At 42.3% G+C, this 15,049-nt stretch overlaps 1 protein-coding gene across 4 annotated transcripts in view; it reads left to right on the forward strand.

Annotated features, from left to right (window-relative positions):
- The window catches only part of LOC131201222 (solute carrier family 22 member 15-like), a 34,935-nt gene that overhangs the window by 355 nt on the left and 19,531 nt on the right, over positions 1-15,049 (forward strand). For all 4 annotated transcript variants that reach the window (XR_009155805.1, XM_058188987.1, XM_058188986.1 and 1 more), the window contains exons 2-4: positions 6,815-6,961; positions 10,024-10,156; positions 13,372-13,536. Coding sequence is in view for 3 of the 4 variants with exons in the window: in XM_058188987.1 (XP_058044970.1) it covers positions 6,815-6,961; positions 10,024-10,156; positions 13,372-13,536 (445 nt within the window). In the remaining variant the exon portion in view is untranslated. The remainder of the gene's footprint in view (positions 1-6,814; positions 6,962-10,023; positions 10,157-13,371; positions 13,537-15,049) is intronic.

Consider the following 15,049-nt stretch of genomic DNA (forward strand, 5'->3'; position numbering starts at 1 on the left):
AGTTGCGTAGCTGCTGTCGTCAAGGCAACGGCAGCGCCCGCCCTCCTACGGTGGCCTGCGTGGCAGGAAACGCGCGCGCCTCCTTTGTCCGTCAAGACGGCTGGAGGCGCAGAGGGTGGGGGCTTCGTTTCCTCTCGTTCTCAGGGAGCGATTAGCTCCTCCTCGGACTTGGGAGTCGTTAAAAAAAAAGCGGGTTTACAGCTTTCCTCGGTGGCCGTTTTTTCCTGACGTAATTCAGACGGGGGGAGAGAGAGAGTGCTATTGTAGAGCAGGCGTCTCCAACCTTGACCACTTTAAGCCTGGTGGACTTCAACTCCCACAAAGCTTTGCAGGCTGGGGAATTCTGGGAGTTGAAGTCCACCAGGCTTATTGACCACCCCTGCTGTCGAGCAGGGGTCACCAATATTTTGGACCTAAGGTACCACTAAATTAATAATTTTAAATCCTGTGGACCACAAATAAGAATTTTTTAAAAAGTGCAATTTAAAAAAAATTAGTGCAATATAAAAAATGCAAATAATTTTTCTACGGACCACCAAAATTTTCTTGCAGACCACTGGTTGGAGACCTCTGCTGTAGAGCATCTCATGGAAAGGGTGTGCGGAGGTAGAAATCATTTATCCCCTATCTTTACATGCATCAAGACAAATTGGCCAATAAAAAATTCTATTCTATTCTATTCTTGATGAACGTATCTTTCTTTTATGTACACTGAGAGCATATGCACCAAGACAAATTCCTTGTGTGTCCAATCACACTTGGCCAATAAAAATTCTATTCTATTCTATTCTATTCTATTCTATTCTATTCTATTCTATTCTATTCTATTCTATTCTATTCTATTCTATTGGATTAGAAGCTGCCTCACTCGATTTACATTACAAGACGAAGCACCCTTCTTTAGTTTAGTTTAGTTTAGTTTACTTGATTGTCATTGCACCTTGTACAACAAAGTTAAATGCCATCTTCAGTGTATCATTATAATTATAAAAATAAAACACAAACGCACATCCTTCACCTTCTATATAATTGAACTGAAAATTCTTGTGCTTGCTTGGCTGTTGTAAATACATGTTTTTATTGCTGCTGTGAGCTACCCAGAATTATAGTGTATTAAGATGGCATGGTCAGATGACTTTCACAAATTTAGCACTGCACTGGCAGAGAATTTGCCAAGTGGAAAACAGGAATGACTCAACTTCCGAATCTCCAAACACCATTGAGTTGTAAGACTGCCTGTTACAGCTCTGAATATTTAATGGCCACTGTCCTTTTTCCCTCCCAGGGCTGTCTTGGGTTGTGCATATATTTACTTAAAATATATTTCAACCTATTCGTGCTATATACATTTTACAGGAATATCTGTTGAAAGTATTCTCCACTGAACATATGTGGTACAACAAAGAAGGTGAAAGAGACAAACTTCATTTGTCAATCTATATATGAATGATAAAAGTGACACGTAAGAATGTGTTTTTCTTTTATACAGTATATTTATCAGACTCTTTGTCTATTAATCCCACTGTTGGGTATTAGAATTTTTCTCCAGCTGTATTGGATGATGTGTTCCAGAATTCCTTGTCAATATTGCTTTATTGGCTGACAATTCTGAGAGCTGTGGAATACTGGGAGAAAATGAAAGTTTCCAGAAGATTCATTAGTGAGTTGAACTACAAGTGAGGAGAACTACAAATTCAAGCCCACTCATGCAATTTCTCAATATAGTTTAGACCAGGGGTCACCAATCTTTTGGACCTCAGGGACCATTAAATTCATAATTTTAAATCCCGTGGACCACTAATATGCATTTTTTAAAAAGATAAATAGTATTTAGTGCAATATAAAAAATGCAAATAATTTTTCTGTGGACCACCAGTTTGAGACCACTGGTTTAGACCACAAGATACCAGTAGTTGCAGTGAGGATACAATAAAGGGAAATGCTTGTGCAAGCCTGCTTTAACCTTCGAGAAAAGACATATGAATTTAATAAAAGTTTATTTTGCTTGTATAGATATAGAATAGATTTTTTTATTGGCCAAGTGTGATTGGACACACAAGTAATTTGTTTTGGTGCATATGCTCTCAGTGTACATAAAAGAAAAGATATGTTCATCAAGAATTCTAAGGTACAACACTTAATGATAGTCATAGGGAACAAATAAGCAATCAGGAAACAATATCAGTATAAATCGTAAGGATATAAGCAACAAAGTTACAGTCATACAGTCATAAGTGGAAGGAGATGGGTGATGGGAATGATAAGAAGATTATATCTAATGATATATATATATTGAACATCCATAATGATATATATATATCATTATGAACATCCATAATGATATATATATATATAGGTCTTTGGTTGTTCGGGTTTTCTCCCGTGTAAAATTGGAAGTGTCTTGGCGACGTTTCGACGAAGTCTCATTCGTCATCTTCAGGCTTCAGCTTCGTGCTTCTGGGAGCAATGCTTCTGGGAGCACGAAGCTGAAGCCTGAAGATGACGAATGAGACTTCGTCGAAACGTCGCCAAGACACTTCCAATTTTACACGGGAGAAAACCCGAACAACCAAAGACCTATATACAAACACCCGTGAAAACCTCAGAAAACATATATATATATATATTATGGATGTTCATCTACTGTTGATTCAGTTATTGGATTCATGGTACCTTCTCTTATCAGTCTCTTTTTCTGGAGATGAATTTGGCAACCTATTTACCATAAAAGGCTCTGTGGTTATTTGTTGTTTTTTAAACTTGAACAAAGACTAGTTGCCTCAAAGTCAAGTTTTTGAGGTAATTTACAGACCCTAAATTCTTTTTTGAAGTCATTTAGTTTTACAAGACATTCTGCCTAGCCAGGCTTTTAGTTTGCCTATCTCTTTTGCTTTGAGAAAGCAATTTTCAGTGGTTTAAAGCCGTGGTGGGTTTCAAAAATTTTTACTACTGGTTCTGTGGTCATGGCTTGGTGGGCGTGACAGGGGAAGAATACTGTAAAATCTCCATTCCCTCCCCAATTCAGGGGACGGATACTGCAAAATCCCCATTTCCTTCCGATCAGCTGGGACTTGGGAGGCAGAGATGAGAGCACGGCCAGTCAGAATTCTTACTACCGGTTCTCTGAACTACTCAAAATTTCCGCTACTGGGTCTCCAGAATTGGTCAGAACCTGCTGAAACCCACCTCTGGTTTAAAGGAGTCGCATGGAGAGGCCTAACTGAAGACATGGGAGTGTTGCATGCAGGTTGTGGCTTGCTCACTTCCTGCTGTATATCCTCCATCTTGTCCCACCAGATTTAGCCAAATTAAATCTAAACCTGTTATCAGAAATGTGTTTCATTAATGTCTCATTGCAAATAGGGCTCATATAATTATAAATAAAGTTAATACTATAAAATGCAAATGGGACTATCAAAGAAAAGGAAGCAACTGAAAGGAAATTTTGGTGTACGTTCTATGTCATTTTTTTAATGGCTTTTATCGCTTAAAATCCTAAGGATTTGTTTGAAAAATAAATGTTAAAAAGTCATATTGCTTCTGTGATTATTCTTGCTTGACTAATTATACATGCAGGCTCACACAGTATAAGGCTGCATCCCTTTTCTATCCCCTACATCATTAATTTTCAAACTTTAAAACCTGTAAAATGATAAATTCCTGCAAGTGACATTGAATAATAATAAATAAAACTGTTGTGATTTTTCAATAGGTTTGACAGATGGTTAGAGCCATTTTAAAAAACTCCCTCCATTGTTTCCTCCTGCAGATTTTCCTTTCTTTCCTCTTTCCTTCTGCAGATAAACAGAAGTGAGTTTTGGAAATGTGTTAAGTCTAATCAGCCTTTTAAAAAGTATACCCCCCTCCCCAGTTGCTAATGCCACTGTGTAGTTCATGATCTAGAGCAGTGATGGCGAACCTATGGCACGTGTGCTGGAAGTGGCACGCAAAGCCATCTCTCCAGGCATGCCAGCTGCCGGCCGTTGCTCTTTCGGGGTTCCAGCGCACACATGCGTGCTGGCTAGCTGGTCTTCACGCATGCAGGAGTGCTGGAAGAGCAGCTTCCTGGCGAGCACGCGCACACTGGAAAACTGAGCGCACACTGGCTGCTCTTCCAGTTTCTGGTGCTCTCGCACATGTGCGCCGGGGATATGCTCTTTCGGTTTCCGGTACTCCCCTGTCCACGCTCACTCGCTCCTGTTTTCGCACTCAGTGCCGAAAAGATTTGCCAACACTGATCTAGAGTTTTAGAAGTCCTGGCATAGAGAAGATAAATGTGCAGCAGGAGCTTTTACCCTTGCTCTTTAAAAACCTATGAAACATTTCCTAATACTCAAATAGTGTCATATTAAACATGAACAAAGTTCAGTTCCTAGAACTGCAGCTTTGCCCAGCATAGTTGGGAAGAAGTTATCTAGAGGAGGGGTCTGTTTGTTTTTGACAAGCTTGCCTGTTAAATATTTGAAATACCATCATTATGGATGAGCAAAGGGTTTATTTAGAAAATATTGATTTATTCTATCGCCAAGGATTATAGTCCCTGTAGTGACAATGCAACCGGTTGCAGAATTTATGTCAGTCAGAGTAGGCCCAGCAAGGCCTGCTTTCATTGAAATGATTTCACCAAGGGTTGTGTTCTTCTTTGCCTCATAGAGGAGAAGGGAAACTATCATATATTTATTTAAAAGATTTACAACTACAATAAGCCCTGAAGCCCTAAAAAAAAAGAAGGAAAAGAAACACATGAAACAAAAATGAAAAACTGCTTCAGTCATAGAAACAGAAAATGGACAGGAAGAAAAAAAAACCTTGTTGCCATCCAGTCCGCCCTTGAGGGTTTTTTCCTTTTTTTCCCCTTTTTTAATTTTAATTTTTTTTTCAATTTTTGTCAGATGATGGACATGTGTTTATCCCAAGCATGTTTGAACTCAGCGCCCCGCATGTGTGTGCGATCGCACCATGCTCCCCCTGCCCCCCGCGCATGCACACCTGACCCCCCATATTTTCCCCACCCCTCGTGCATGACCCCCCCGGCCCCATTTTTGGCTTAGCAGGCCTCACTGCAACCTCCTGGGCCCAAAAATGGGCCATGAAGGAGGCGAGCTGCACCCCATTTTTGGCCTGGCAGGCCTCCCTGCAGCCTCCTGGAGCCAAAAACAGGCTGTGAGGGGGCATGCCGCATCCCCATGCTCTGCCCCCACCCCCTGCGCATGCGCACGACCCCCCTGTGCATGCACGCACGTCTCCCGCACGTGCTTCACCCTCCGCATATCTCGAAAATCAGCTGGCTGGCAGGAGGTACGCACACACTCATGTGCGGTGCAGCTGAGCTGGGCGACGGCTCACGTGCCCACAGAGGGGGCTCTGTGTGCCAGCTGTGGTACGTGTATCATAGGTTCACCATCATGGATCTACTGTATCCCAGTGCCTGGGGGAAGAAGCAGCTTTTTATGACGTTCCAGAAGGCGAAAAGGATGAGGCCTACTGAATTGCAGTGGGAAGGGTATTCAATAGAGTAGGGGCTGCTATGGGAAAAGGAGCCTTCCTAGGTCCCACCAGAAGGCAATATTTATGGAAGGGACCTTCGAGGCATGTCAGAAAAATATGCAATATAGGGGAAAGTAAAGAACAAACGTGATCAAGGCTGGGAGAACTATTTCTTTAAGCCTTGTAAAGTCAGTAAATGTCTTGCGCTTGCAACATGGCAGCGAGCCAAGGTTGCACGATTACCATTGGTGAGTCCCAAAGGTGCTTTTTCAGGAGGCAACTGGACTTTCTTTGTTTTTCTTTGAAGACTATTTGTGAGCTTCCCTGCCAGTTTCCCATAAGCCAAGTCAATAGGGAAGCTGGCAGGGAAGGTCAGAAGTTGTTTCCATACATCCTGCTGCTGGTTTTTCTTCCAAGGGGCCCTGCTGTGGAACACAAGATCCCAATACACACACACACACACACCATGCCCACCTGGCTCAGTAGCAGTCCCCGCTCCATAGCCCACCTGCCCTCAGAAGTGCCCACCTGTGGCATTCTCCCACCCACCTACAGCTAATGGGTCGCACACGCATGTGCAGGGCCGGGGCGTATAGAATGGGTGTGGGCATGCACATGCAGGTGCGCGACCCCCACACCCCGACATCTCCTGGCACGCGATGGCAAAAAGGTTAGCCATCACTGGTGTCAAGATTCCGGAAAAACCTCCTCTGCATAAAAAAACCTCAGAAGCCATTGTCTTTCAGAGTTCTTTACTAGCATAAGGAAACTGGCACACGATGAGTGAAATTCCAAAACTGAACTTCCGGATTTTTTCCCCCAGTTATACAAACCCCAAGAGTCCCACCCCCCCTAACCCCTTTGCGGGTCACATGGTCCAACGTCTTTCCACTTTATTCGAAACCTCTTCTTGCCCTCCTTCTGCAGATGTGAACACAATCCGACCCTTGACCGCTGGAAGAATGTTACCATACCCATCAACCCCCCCCCCCTTCTTCCCCTCAGGGGAAAAATGTGGCAGCGTCTGGAAACCTAAGGCCTAGTATGTTTTCCAGGCCTAACAACTGGTATAATACATTTCAGATTACTCCTAGGAAGAATGTATGTGTCACTGATCAGAATATGTTCATTTGAGTATTAATATTGTGTGCTAGGAACTCTGTGTATATTAGACCAATTTGCATGTGAAATGTTTTCAATATTCCCTCCCCCCAAAGCTAAGGTCCATGAACAAATGTGTGCGTGTTTGTGTATATATGAAAGAGAGAGACAGAGCTAGAGAGCTGACAGTTTACCATAAATTACCTCTTTTTGTTTTCCTTTTAAGGTGTTTGTTGCCTTTCAGTCTATGCTTATTGTTCTCGTGGGAGCTATGCCAGAATATCATCTTGACCAAGAAGGAATTCTGACTAATGCAGAAGCTCTTGCAAAACACGTCAGGTTTACCAGTAACTTCACTTCTATAGCAACAGAGGCAAGTATGTTTTGTTTTCTTGAGTTAATATTTTTATGCAATTTAGGTTCCCAGCCAAAACTAACATAGCAGCTGAGTATATATTTTTTAAAAAAGCCAGTTAAACTGGCTGTATTAAAGAAGAGGATAGTTTTCAGTGTGGAAAACAAAATTCAGGCACAAGACATTGAAATGTAAATGCTCTAAAGGGACAATGCTGTATTACATCAACATGTAGGGATTTATCATATGTATAGAATTGTAGAACTTCCTGTAGTGTAAGTTTAAAAGGTGCTTTGGCGTCTTTTATGTAAGAAGTAAACTTATAAAAAAACATAAATATACTCTTGACCAATATACATTCCCTCATTTTCTGGTAACATTCTAGCATCTCTTCTGTTATTTCATCTCCCAAAATTTCTGAGAAAAGCCGGGTGCTCTCTGCTTTTATATCTGCTATACAGATATAGAGAGGCTACACAGGGGTGATGTGATCCAAACGCCATGTCCCAGTTTCAGAATATGTTGCCACTGTCCCAAGATAAAAACCAGCTCTAATGTGAGTTGGCTGTGAGTTGCCACCATAACCTGGATCACTCTGTGATGGCATAGTAGCCATGACCTCACAAATAACCTCTGAAATGGTGCCCAGAGGGATCAGATTAAAATCCCCCAGTACCAGGGATGGGCTGCTGGGGGTTCGCAGGGGTTCGGGAGAACCTCTAGCTAAGAGACTGTGCAGTTTGGAGAACCTCCAAGTCCCACTCCTGGCTGGCCCCACCTACCCTGCCCCGCCCCTCCCAGGAGTCCCTATGCGGCCCGTTTTGGATGCAGGTAAGTGCAGGACGCACGCGGAGGCTCGGGAAGGGTGAAAAATGGGCCTACTGGAAGTTCGGGAAGAGGGCCTCCGGAGCCTGGGGAGGCCATTTTCACCCTCTCGGAGGCTCAAGGAAAGCCTCCGGAGCCCAGGGAGAGCAAAAACACCCCCCACCCCAGCTGTGGTGCAGGAGGCCACTAGGCCACACCCACCATGGCCACGCCCACCGAAGGAGCAGAGAACCTCTTGCTAAAATTTTTGAAGCCCATCTCTGCCCAGTACCATTAGTCTGAAGTAACTCCACTGCCAGTCCAGCCACTGCCTCATGTAGTTTGGGCTGGCTGGCTGCTTTATTAGCAGTAGAGCCTAGTTTCACAAGCAGAGTCTTGCAATAGATTATCTGTGGAACAGCTTTTCTGAGGGTCACCAGGGTCTCTTATACAACTATAACCATTTCATGGCCTTTGCCCTTGTACCTAAACTTAAGAGCCAAAATTCACACCCCAAAACAGGTAGCACTCACTTAACCACTGTGACTATTTGGAGTTACGATGGTACTGAAAAATATAACTTTACAATTAATGCCTGCATTTATGACCTTTGCAGCATCCCTCAGTCATGTGATCTCTGTTAGAATCAGTATCTCCCCTCCCCTTACAGCGTAGAGAGTTTCGAGGGGAAGAAATTAAGAGAGTAAACAGGCACACAGTGGGAAATACGTATCAAAGCCAATTCATTGTGCTGGCAACCAGAAACATAGATTAGAATAATAGAGTTGGAAGGGACCTTGTAGATAATTTAGTCCAACCCTCTTCCAAGCAGGAGACCCTACACCATTTCTGTCAGATGTCAGTCCAGTCTCTTCTTAAAAGCCTCCAGTGATGAAGCTCCCACAACTTCTGAGGGCAAGCTGTTCCATTGGTTGATAGTTCTCACTGTCAGAAAATTTCTGATTTCCAGGTTGAATCTCTCCTTGATCAGTTTCCATCCATTATTCCTTGTCTGGCCTTCGGGTGCTTTGGAAAACAGGTTGACCCTCTCCTGTCTGTGGCAGCCCCTCAAACATTGGAACACTGCTATCATGTCTCCCCTGGTCCTTCTCTTCACTAGATTAGCCATGCCCAGTTCCTGCAATCATTCATCGTATGTTTTAGCCTCCAGTCCCCTAATCATCTTTGTTGCTCTTCTCTGCACTCTTTCTAAAAGCTCAACATCTTTTTTATAGTGTTTGACCAAAACTGGTGGTTGTATTCTAGATGTGGTATTACTAAGGCTTTATAGAGTGGTATTAGTACTAACTTGAATCCCTCTGTTAATGCAATTTAGGACTGCATTGGTTTTTTTTGGCTACCGCCGCACACTGTTGCCTCATATTTAATTGATTGTCCACTAAGACTCCAAGACCCCTCTCACAGTTACTGCTGTTAAACCTGGTGTCACCCAGTGTATATGTATATTTTTGGTTTTTCTTGCCTAAATGCAAGACTTTATTTTTCTCTACATTGAATTTCATTTTGTTAGATAGGGCCCAGTGTTCAAGTCTGTCAAGATCCATCTGGATCTTGAGTCTATCATCTAGGGTGCTGTATTCCGTTTTGGGTGTTGCTTGATCTCTTCTACCACCATCCTCTCCAGTCTCTTCACAGTGCAGCGGTATAGGCGGGGAAAAGCAGTTTCAGGATGCAAATACTGTTGTGCCTGATCCATTCCCCCTCTCCAGACCTACTTGCTTTCTTTTAATCCTTCCTCTTCAGTGAATGTAAATGCAAACATGAATTCTCTTCTTGCTAATCATGCCAATGCCAGGATGAGCATCCCAAAAGCTGCAGGTATAGAAACCAAAAGCACAGTCATGGCCATGTGATTTCCCACTTAGCAGCTGCTTCGCTCTCCCAATTACAGTTACTAAATGAGGACTACTTTTCCTTGTTACAGTAACCTAAATCATATGACAGCATATGATTAGGCAAAAATAATTTGTATTTATTCTTTGTTATTTATTATGTACTTATTATCTTTTTACCATTCATTTTTATTATATCGCATAAATCATAAACCCTTTGAGCAGCTTGGGAATTTGATCTTGATCCAATTCCTGAGGTTTTTTTTTTACTTCCAAAAAACAAAAACTAATTTCCTACCACCCCCAGTGAAAGAAAAATGAGTGGACAAAGCAGTTTTGGGACTTAACTGTGATTAGAGGCAATCGCTGGAATGGTAGTATTTTCAATGAAAATAGTCTCTTTTTTTTATTTGTCTTCCATAGTGGTATTTAATCAAACATGAAGCATACAAAGTGAACCTAGCCTCATCCTTGTATTTTGGTGGGTTACTTATTGGAAATATACTGTTTGGCCCATTGTCAGATAAATTGGGCAGAAAGCCTGTATATCTAACAGGTAAGATGTTAAATAGCTGTTGTATATTATGGATGTATTTGATGATCCTCAAGCCTTTTGTCTAAGCCAGGAAAGCAGAAAAATTCTGAGCAGTAGTTGAGATGGTCTGGGCAAGCTTAAGCTAGGTTGTGGATAGCAGAGAGGGAACCGTTCTGACCTAGGCTTCCCCAAAAAGCGCGAAGCAGAATCCTGGTCCCAACAAAACCCCTTTTATTAAAGGAACGTGAATTCCTCTCATTCACATTCAGCAAAGGCCTGGCAAACAGTCTTTCAAAGGTGAATTTATGACCACAGACCTTATCTAGCTTGGAAAGCTGCCATGTAAATAGTTTCCAAACGCAGTGCTGTGCAAGGAAAGACTTGGCACAGAATCTCTGAGATTCACAGACAGATCTTCACACTCCTGAACCAAATGAATGAACGAATTGTTCTCTGCAAAAGCCCACTCCCCTTTCGCTCCTCTTTTATTTCCTGTGGGAGGGGCCATTCATCGTCCACCCGTGGCTTTATTTTTTTTCATTTTTTTTTCATTTTTATTTGATTTTTATACCGCCCTTCTCCCGAAGGACTCAGGGCGGTGTACAGGCATAATAAAACCGACAATACAATATACAAATTTAAAATACGATTTAAAAAACTTATTTTAAATTAGCCCAATAATTAAAATTTACCATACTAAGAAAACCCCGTTTAAAATTAATGAATTTAAACATTAAAATCCCAATTTAAGCCAGCCCTGCGCGGATAAAAAGATGAGTCTTGAGTTCGCGACGAAATGTCCGAAGGTCGGGTATTTGGCGTAAACCCGGGGGAAGTTCGTTCCAGAGTGTGGGAGCCCCCACAGAGAAGGCCCTTCCCCTGGGGGCCGCCAGCCGACATTGTTTGGCGGACGGCACCCTGAGAAGTCCCTCTCTATGGGAGCGTACGGGTCGGTGGGAGGCGTGTGGTAACAGCAGGCGGTCCCGTAAGTACCCAGGTCCTAAGCCATGGAGCGATTTAAAGGTCATAACCAACACCTTAAAGTGCACCCGGAAGGCCACAGGTAGCCAGTGCAGTCTGCGCAGGAGCGGTGTTACATGGGAGCTACGCGTAGCTCCCAAGTCGACCCTGATTTCTTAGCTGTTCTTTTTTTTTTGGCAGCTCTTCACATGCGCACACTGGGAACAGGCTCCAGCTGTTCCTCTGCCTCACTGATGTCTGACTCCAAAGGCAGCTGATAACTGCCATATGGCCTTGCCCCTCTTTCTGCCTCTGACGCAGAGCCCTCGTCTGAGACTTCCCTAGCCTCCAGGACTGGCCCATATTCCTCCCCAACCTCCTTATGTCCGACTCTGCTGCCAGCTCTGCTGGCCACTGGCGGGCCACAACAGGAACCTTGCTTAGGGTATCTTTAGCTCAGGGTTTTGGGTTTTTTCAGATCTTAAACTTCTCGAGTCCCAGGCAATGAAAGGTGACCGGATTCTTTTTCTAGGCCAGGTCTGCTGAGCTGAGAGTCAGCCCCGCACAAATTAGAGTATAATTTCAAAGGCTCCAGTTTGCACAAGGTGGTGGTATTATTTCAGAACCCATCTCCAACAGGGTGCAGAGATGCATCCTGCTGCATGTGACTGCCTGCTAACTTTCTGACAGCTCAGAAATAATTGGCCTCTCAATAAATGCAAACCTTGCTAGCGAAATGGATCCTCCATGTTCAAAAGTAGTGAATTTCTAGGTAGCAGTTGCTGAACAAGTCACGTTCATTATCTCAGGATCTAGATGAAATTCTTATAAGCTTTAGCAGGTGACTGTTTCTGAAGCCAGAAGAAGAGTAGTCTAGCCCAGCTGTGTCCTTAGTTGCACCCTGGTTGTAAATCAGGTAACTTTAAGGAGCTCCCTCTTTCAAACAGAAGCCAGGAGCGAATGCTTTGGGGACAGGTTGGAGCTGGGAAGCCTCTTGTGGATGGCTGCCTTGCCAGCATTGGACTCGGATGGGGTGCTGCTGAGATTCCTTACCAGGCTCAGCCAGGACCTCCTCTCCTCTCCCCCTACCCAGTGGCTCTTTGCAAAAGTAACAGCTTTTTGCACTCAGTGGGTACGTATATGCCTCAGTTCATAGATGCTCAAAGGAGGCAAGGGAAGGGTGCTGAGGGCAGCGGGGAGTACACTTGTACTGAATGAGCAAATGTTGTCTGTCTTTTGTCAGACAGTCCCCCAGCTTGGTTCTCAGTGCTTGGAGCTTGATATGCAGCAGATCTCACTCCTGTACCCCCCACTCCCTCCCCAGACCTCTACCGTGTTTCCCCGAAAATAAGACCTCCCTGGATAATAAACCCTCCCCTGAAAATAAACCCTCCTCCGAAAATATTTAACAACATGCGCAGCCAGTCCCCACCATTTCTCTAGTTAGGGTTAGGGAGAGAGATGGAAATCAAGTAAGATGGCAAGAGGACCCCAGAATAATAAGACCTCCCCAAAAATCAGGCCAAGCGCTTATTTCAGGGTTCAAAAAAATACAAGACAGGGTCTTATTTTCGGGGAAACACGGTAGCTTTTCTTCTGCTGAAATACAGCTCTTGACGAGCAGCAGCTCACAATACCTGGAAGAGAATTCCTGAAGCTGCTGGGGTTTGGCGGGATGTGCGCAAATGTTGCTTGGCCACATATAGGCATAATTTAGCAGGAACATTGGTTTTAGACCAGTACTTAGCATGCAGGTTGCTGAGGACAACTTCCTATATCAAGAGACTCAATTCAAATTAGGCATCAGTAGGACAAGATTTTCACTTGAAAGCAATGAAACGTATCGTAAGCAACTAACATATTTGGATTATTGTTTTTTTTTTGATAGGTCCTAATATAGTCACATCTTTGTACCACACATTTTCTTAAGAAATGTAACTTTTATTGTTTCTTGCCACAATATTTTAAATTCAGGATGAGTAGCATCCTGTCTGAAATACGTTTCATTAGGACTGCATTTCCAATATTTTGCCTTATCGATATTGCAAGAAGGTTACATTTTTCAGAGTATCTTTAGAAAATCTAAAATATATATTTGTCTGCTTAGAAGAAAATAATTATACTAGTTTTCTTTAACCATTATGAAAAAAAACTGATAATAATTTCCTTTCTGTCTTTTTCCCATTTGCAAATTTGCCATTCTGTATAATAAAAGTCTCTGGATCCGGTTGGATTGCACTCTATTAATTTTTCTTTATTGTATATCTTTTGTGCAGGGCTTTTTTTGGACGTCATTTTTGGATACATTTCAGCATTTGCTCCAAATTATGAAATATTTGCAGTATCACGCTTTTTTGTTGGAATTACAAATGGAGGCATGTCCTTAGTGTCTTTTGTTTTGACACAAGAATACGTAGGAAAATCTTTCTGGGCAATGACAGGTAAAATTTGAGGATTCAACTCACGATAAAAGAAACACAATTGTTAAAATTTAGTGCATCAAAAATTTGTTTAAAAGCTACTTATGATTGGAATATCAATGTTTTAGCCTAAATACCATTGCCTTAAAATATCCTTTCTGAAGATGCACAGTCTAAATCTTGTTTTTCCCTTTCCTTACTAAACTGGTAAAGAAGCATGGTTGAGGAAACCATATTAAAGGGAAGTTTTTCATGTATAGCCCAATTATAGCTAACTCTGGAATAAACATCATCTGTGAACAGGGTGGATTTGATTTGATTTGATTTAAATCAAGTCGATTTAAATTAGGGCTCTCCAACCTTGGCAACTTTAAGTCTTGTGGACTTCAGCTCCCAGAATTTCATAGCCAGCTTTAAAGTTGCCAAGGTTGGAGACCCCTGATCACTAGTAAAAAGGCTTGATTTAAATCAACTCGATTTAAATCATAATTTTTAAAGAGCAGCTGTCATCTCTGCTGTGAGATTGTGTGACTGCATCAATGCAGTGCATGTTCTCTCAGCTTGCAGAGCTTGGATTCATTGAATGAGTTTAATGTTAATATTCCAAAATATACAGACTCATGCTACATAACTAAGCTCCATTTCATGCTGAATAAACTAAATTATGAATGTCTCTTAGAGAACTATATTGAGATAGATTTTTGTTCCAAAAGCACTTTATTAAAGTAAATTTGATAAAAATAAAATCTGATTTAAATTAAAAAAATCCAATTTAAATAAAAAATCAGATTTTTTTGATTCTTTAAAAAAATCAATTTTTATCCACCCTGTCTGTGAAGAATAAACCTTTATGACATCACAGATTTCTATATTGTCTATTCATAATTGTATCCATATGTATCTATCAGTCAGAATTGTAGCTGCCAGATGGAGGAATGATTAAACCACAAGATCCCTTTGACATTACTAAATAGATAAATTACTTCTTTACTTTGCTTGGTCTGCTATCTCCACCAAATCATCTTCAGAGGTTTAAGATTTCTGTGTTGCAGTTTTGATGGTATGAGAGAACAATGGAAGTTCCATTGCTGATGGAAAGCCCACATCCTAAAGTTTTGATATAACGAGGGGTGGGATTCTACCGGTTCGGACCAGTTTTGGTGAACAGGTAGCTCCGACCATCAGCTGGGAGTGAACTGGTTTGCCCCGATGATTGGATGGGCCCACTTGGCCGCCCGTGCTATTTTCCTACCTTTATCTTCTCAGTTGATTGGTGCGGCAGAGCAGATTGCTGTACCTCAGCTGTGTTTCTCCTCTGAAGAAACGCGGAAGTGAAGATTTCTTCAAATTGTGCACGTGTGCGCAGTGCGATCACCGAACCGGTTATTAAACCAGGAGGATCCCACCATTGGATATAGCCTCCACTGTAAGCTACCATCAAGAGATGGCAGACACATCGACTTGATCTAATGGGCATCCAATTTTTTTTTTTCCCCCCAAGAAAGGAAACTTTCAGTTGTATTTGAGTTTTAAA

Source organism: Ahaetulla prasina, chromosome 6 (genome assembly GCF_028640845.1).
Source record: "Ahaetulla prasina isolate Xishuangbanna chromosome 6, ASM2864084v1, whole genome shotgun sequence".
Taxonomy (NCBI): Eukaryota; Metazoa; Chordata; class Lepidosauria; order Squamata; family Colubridae; genus Ahaetulla; species Ahaetulla prasina.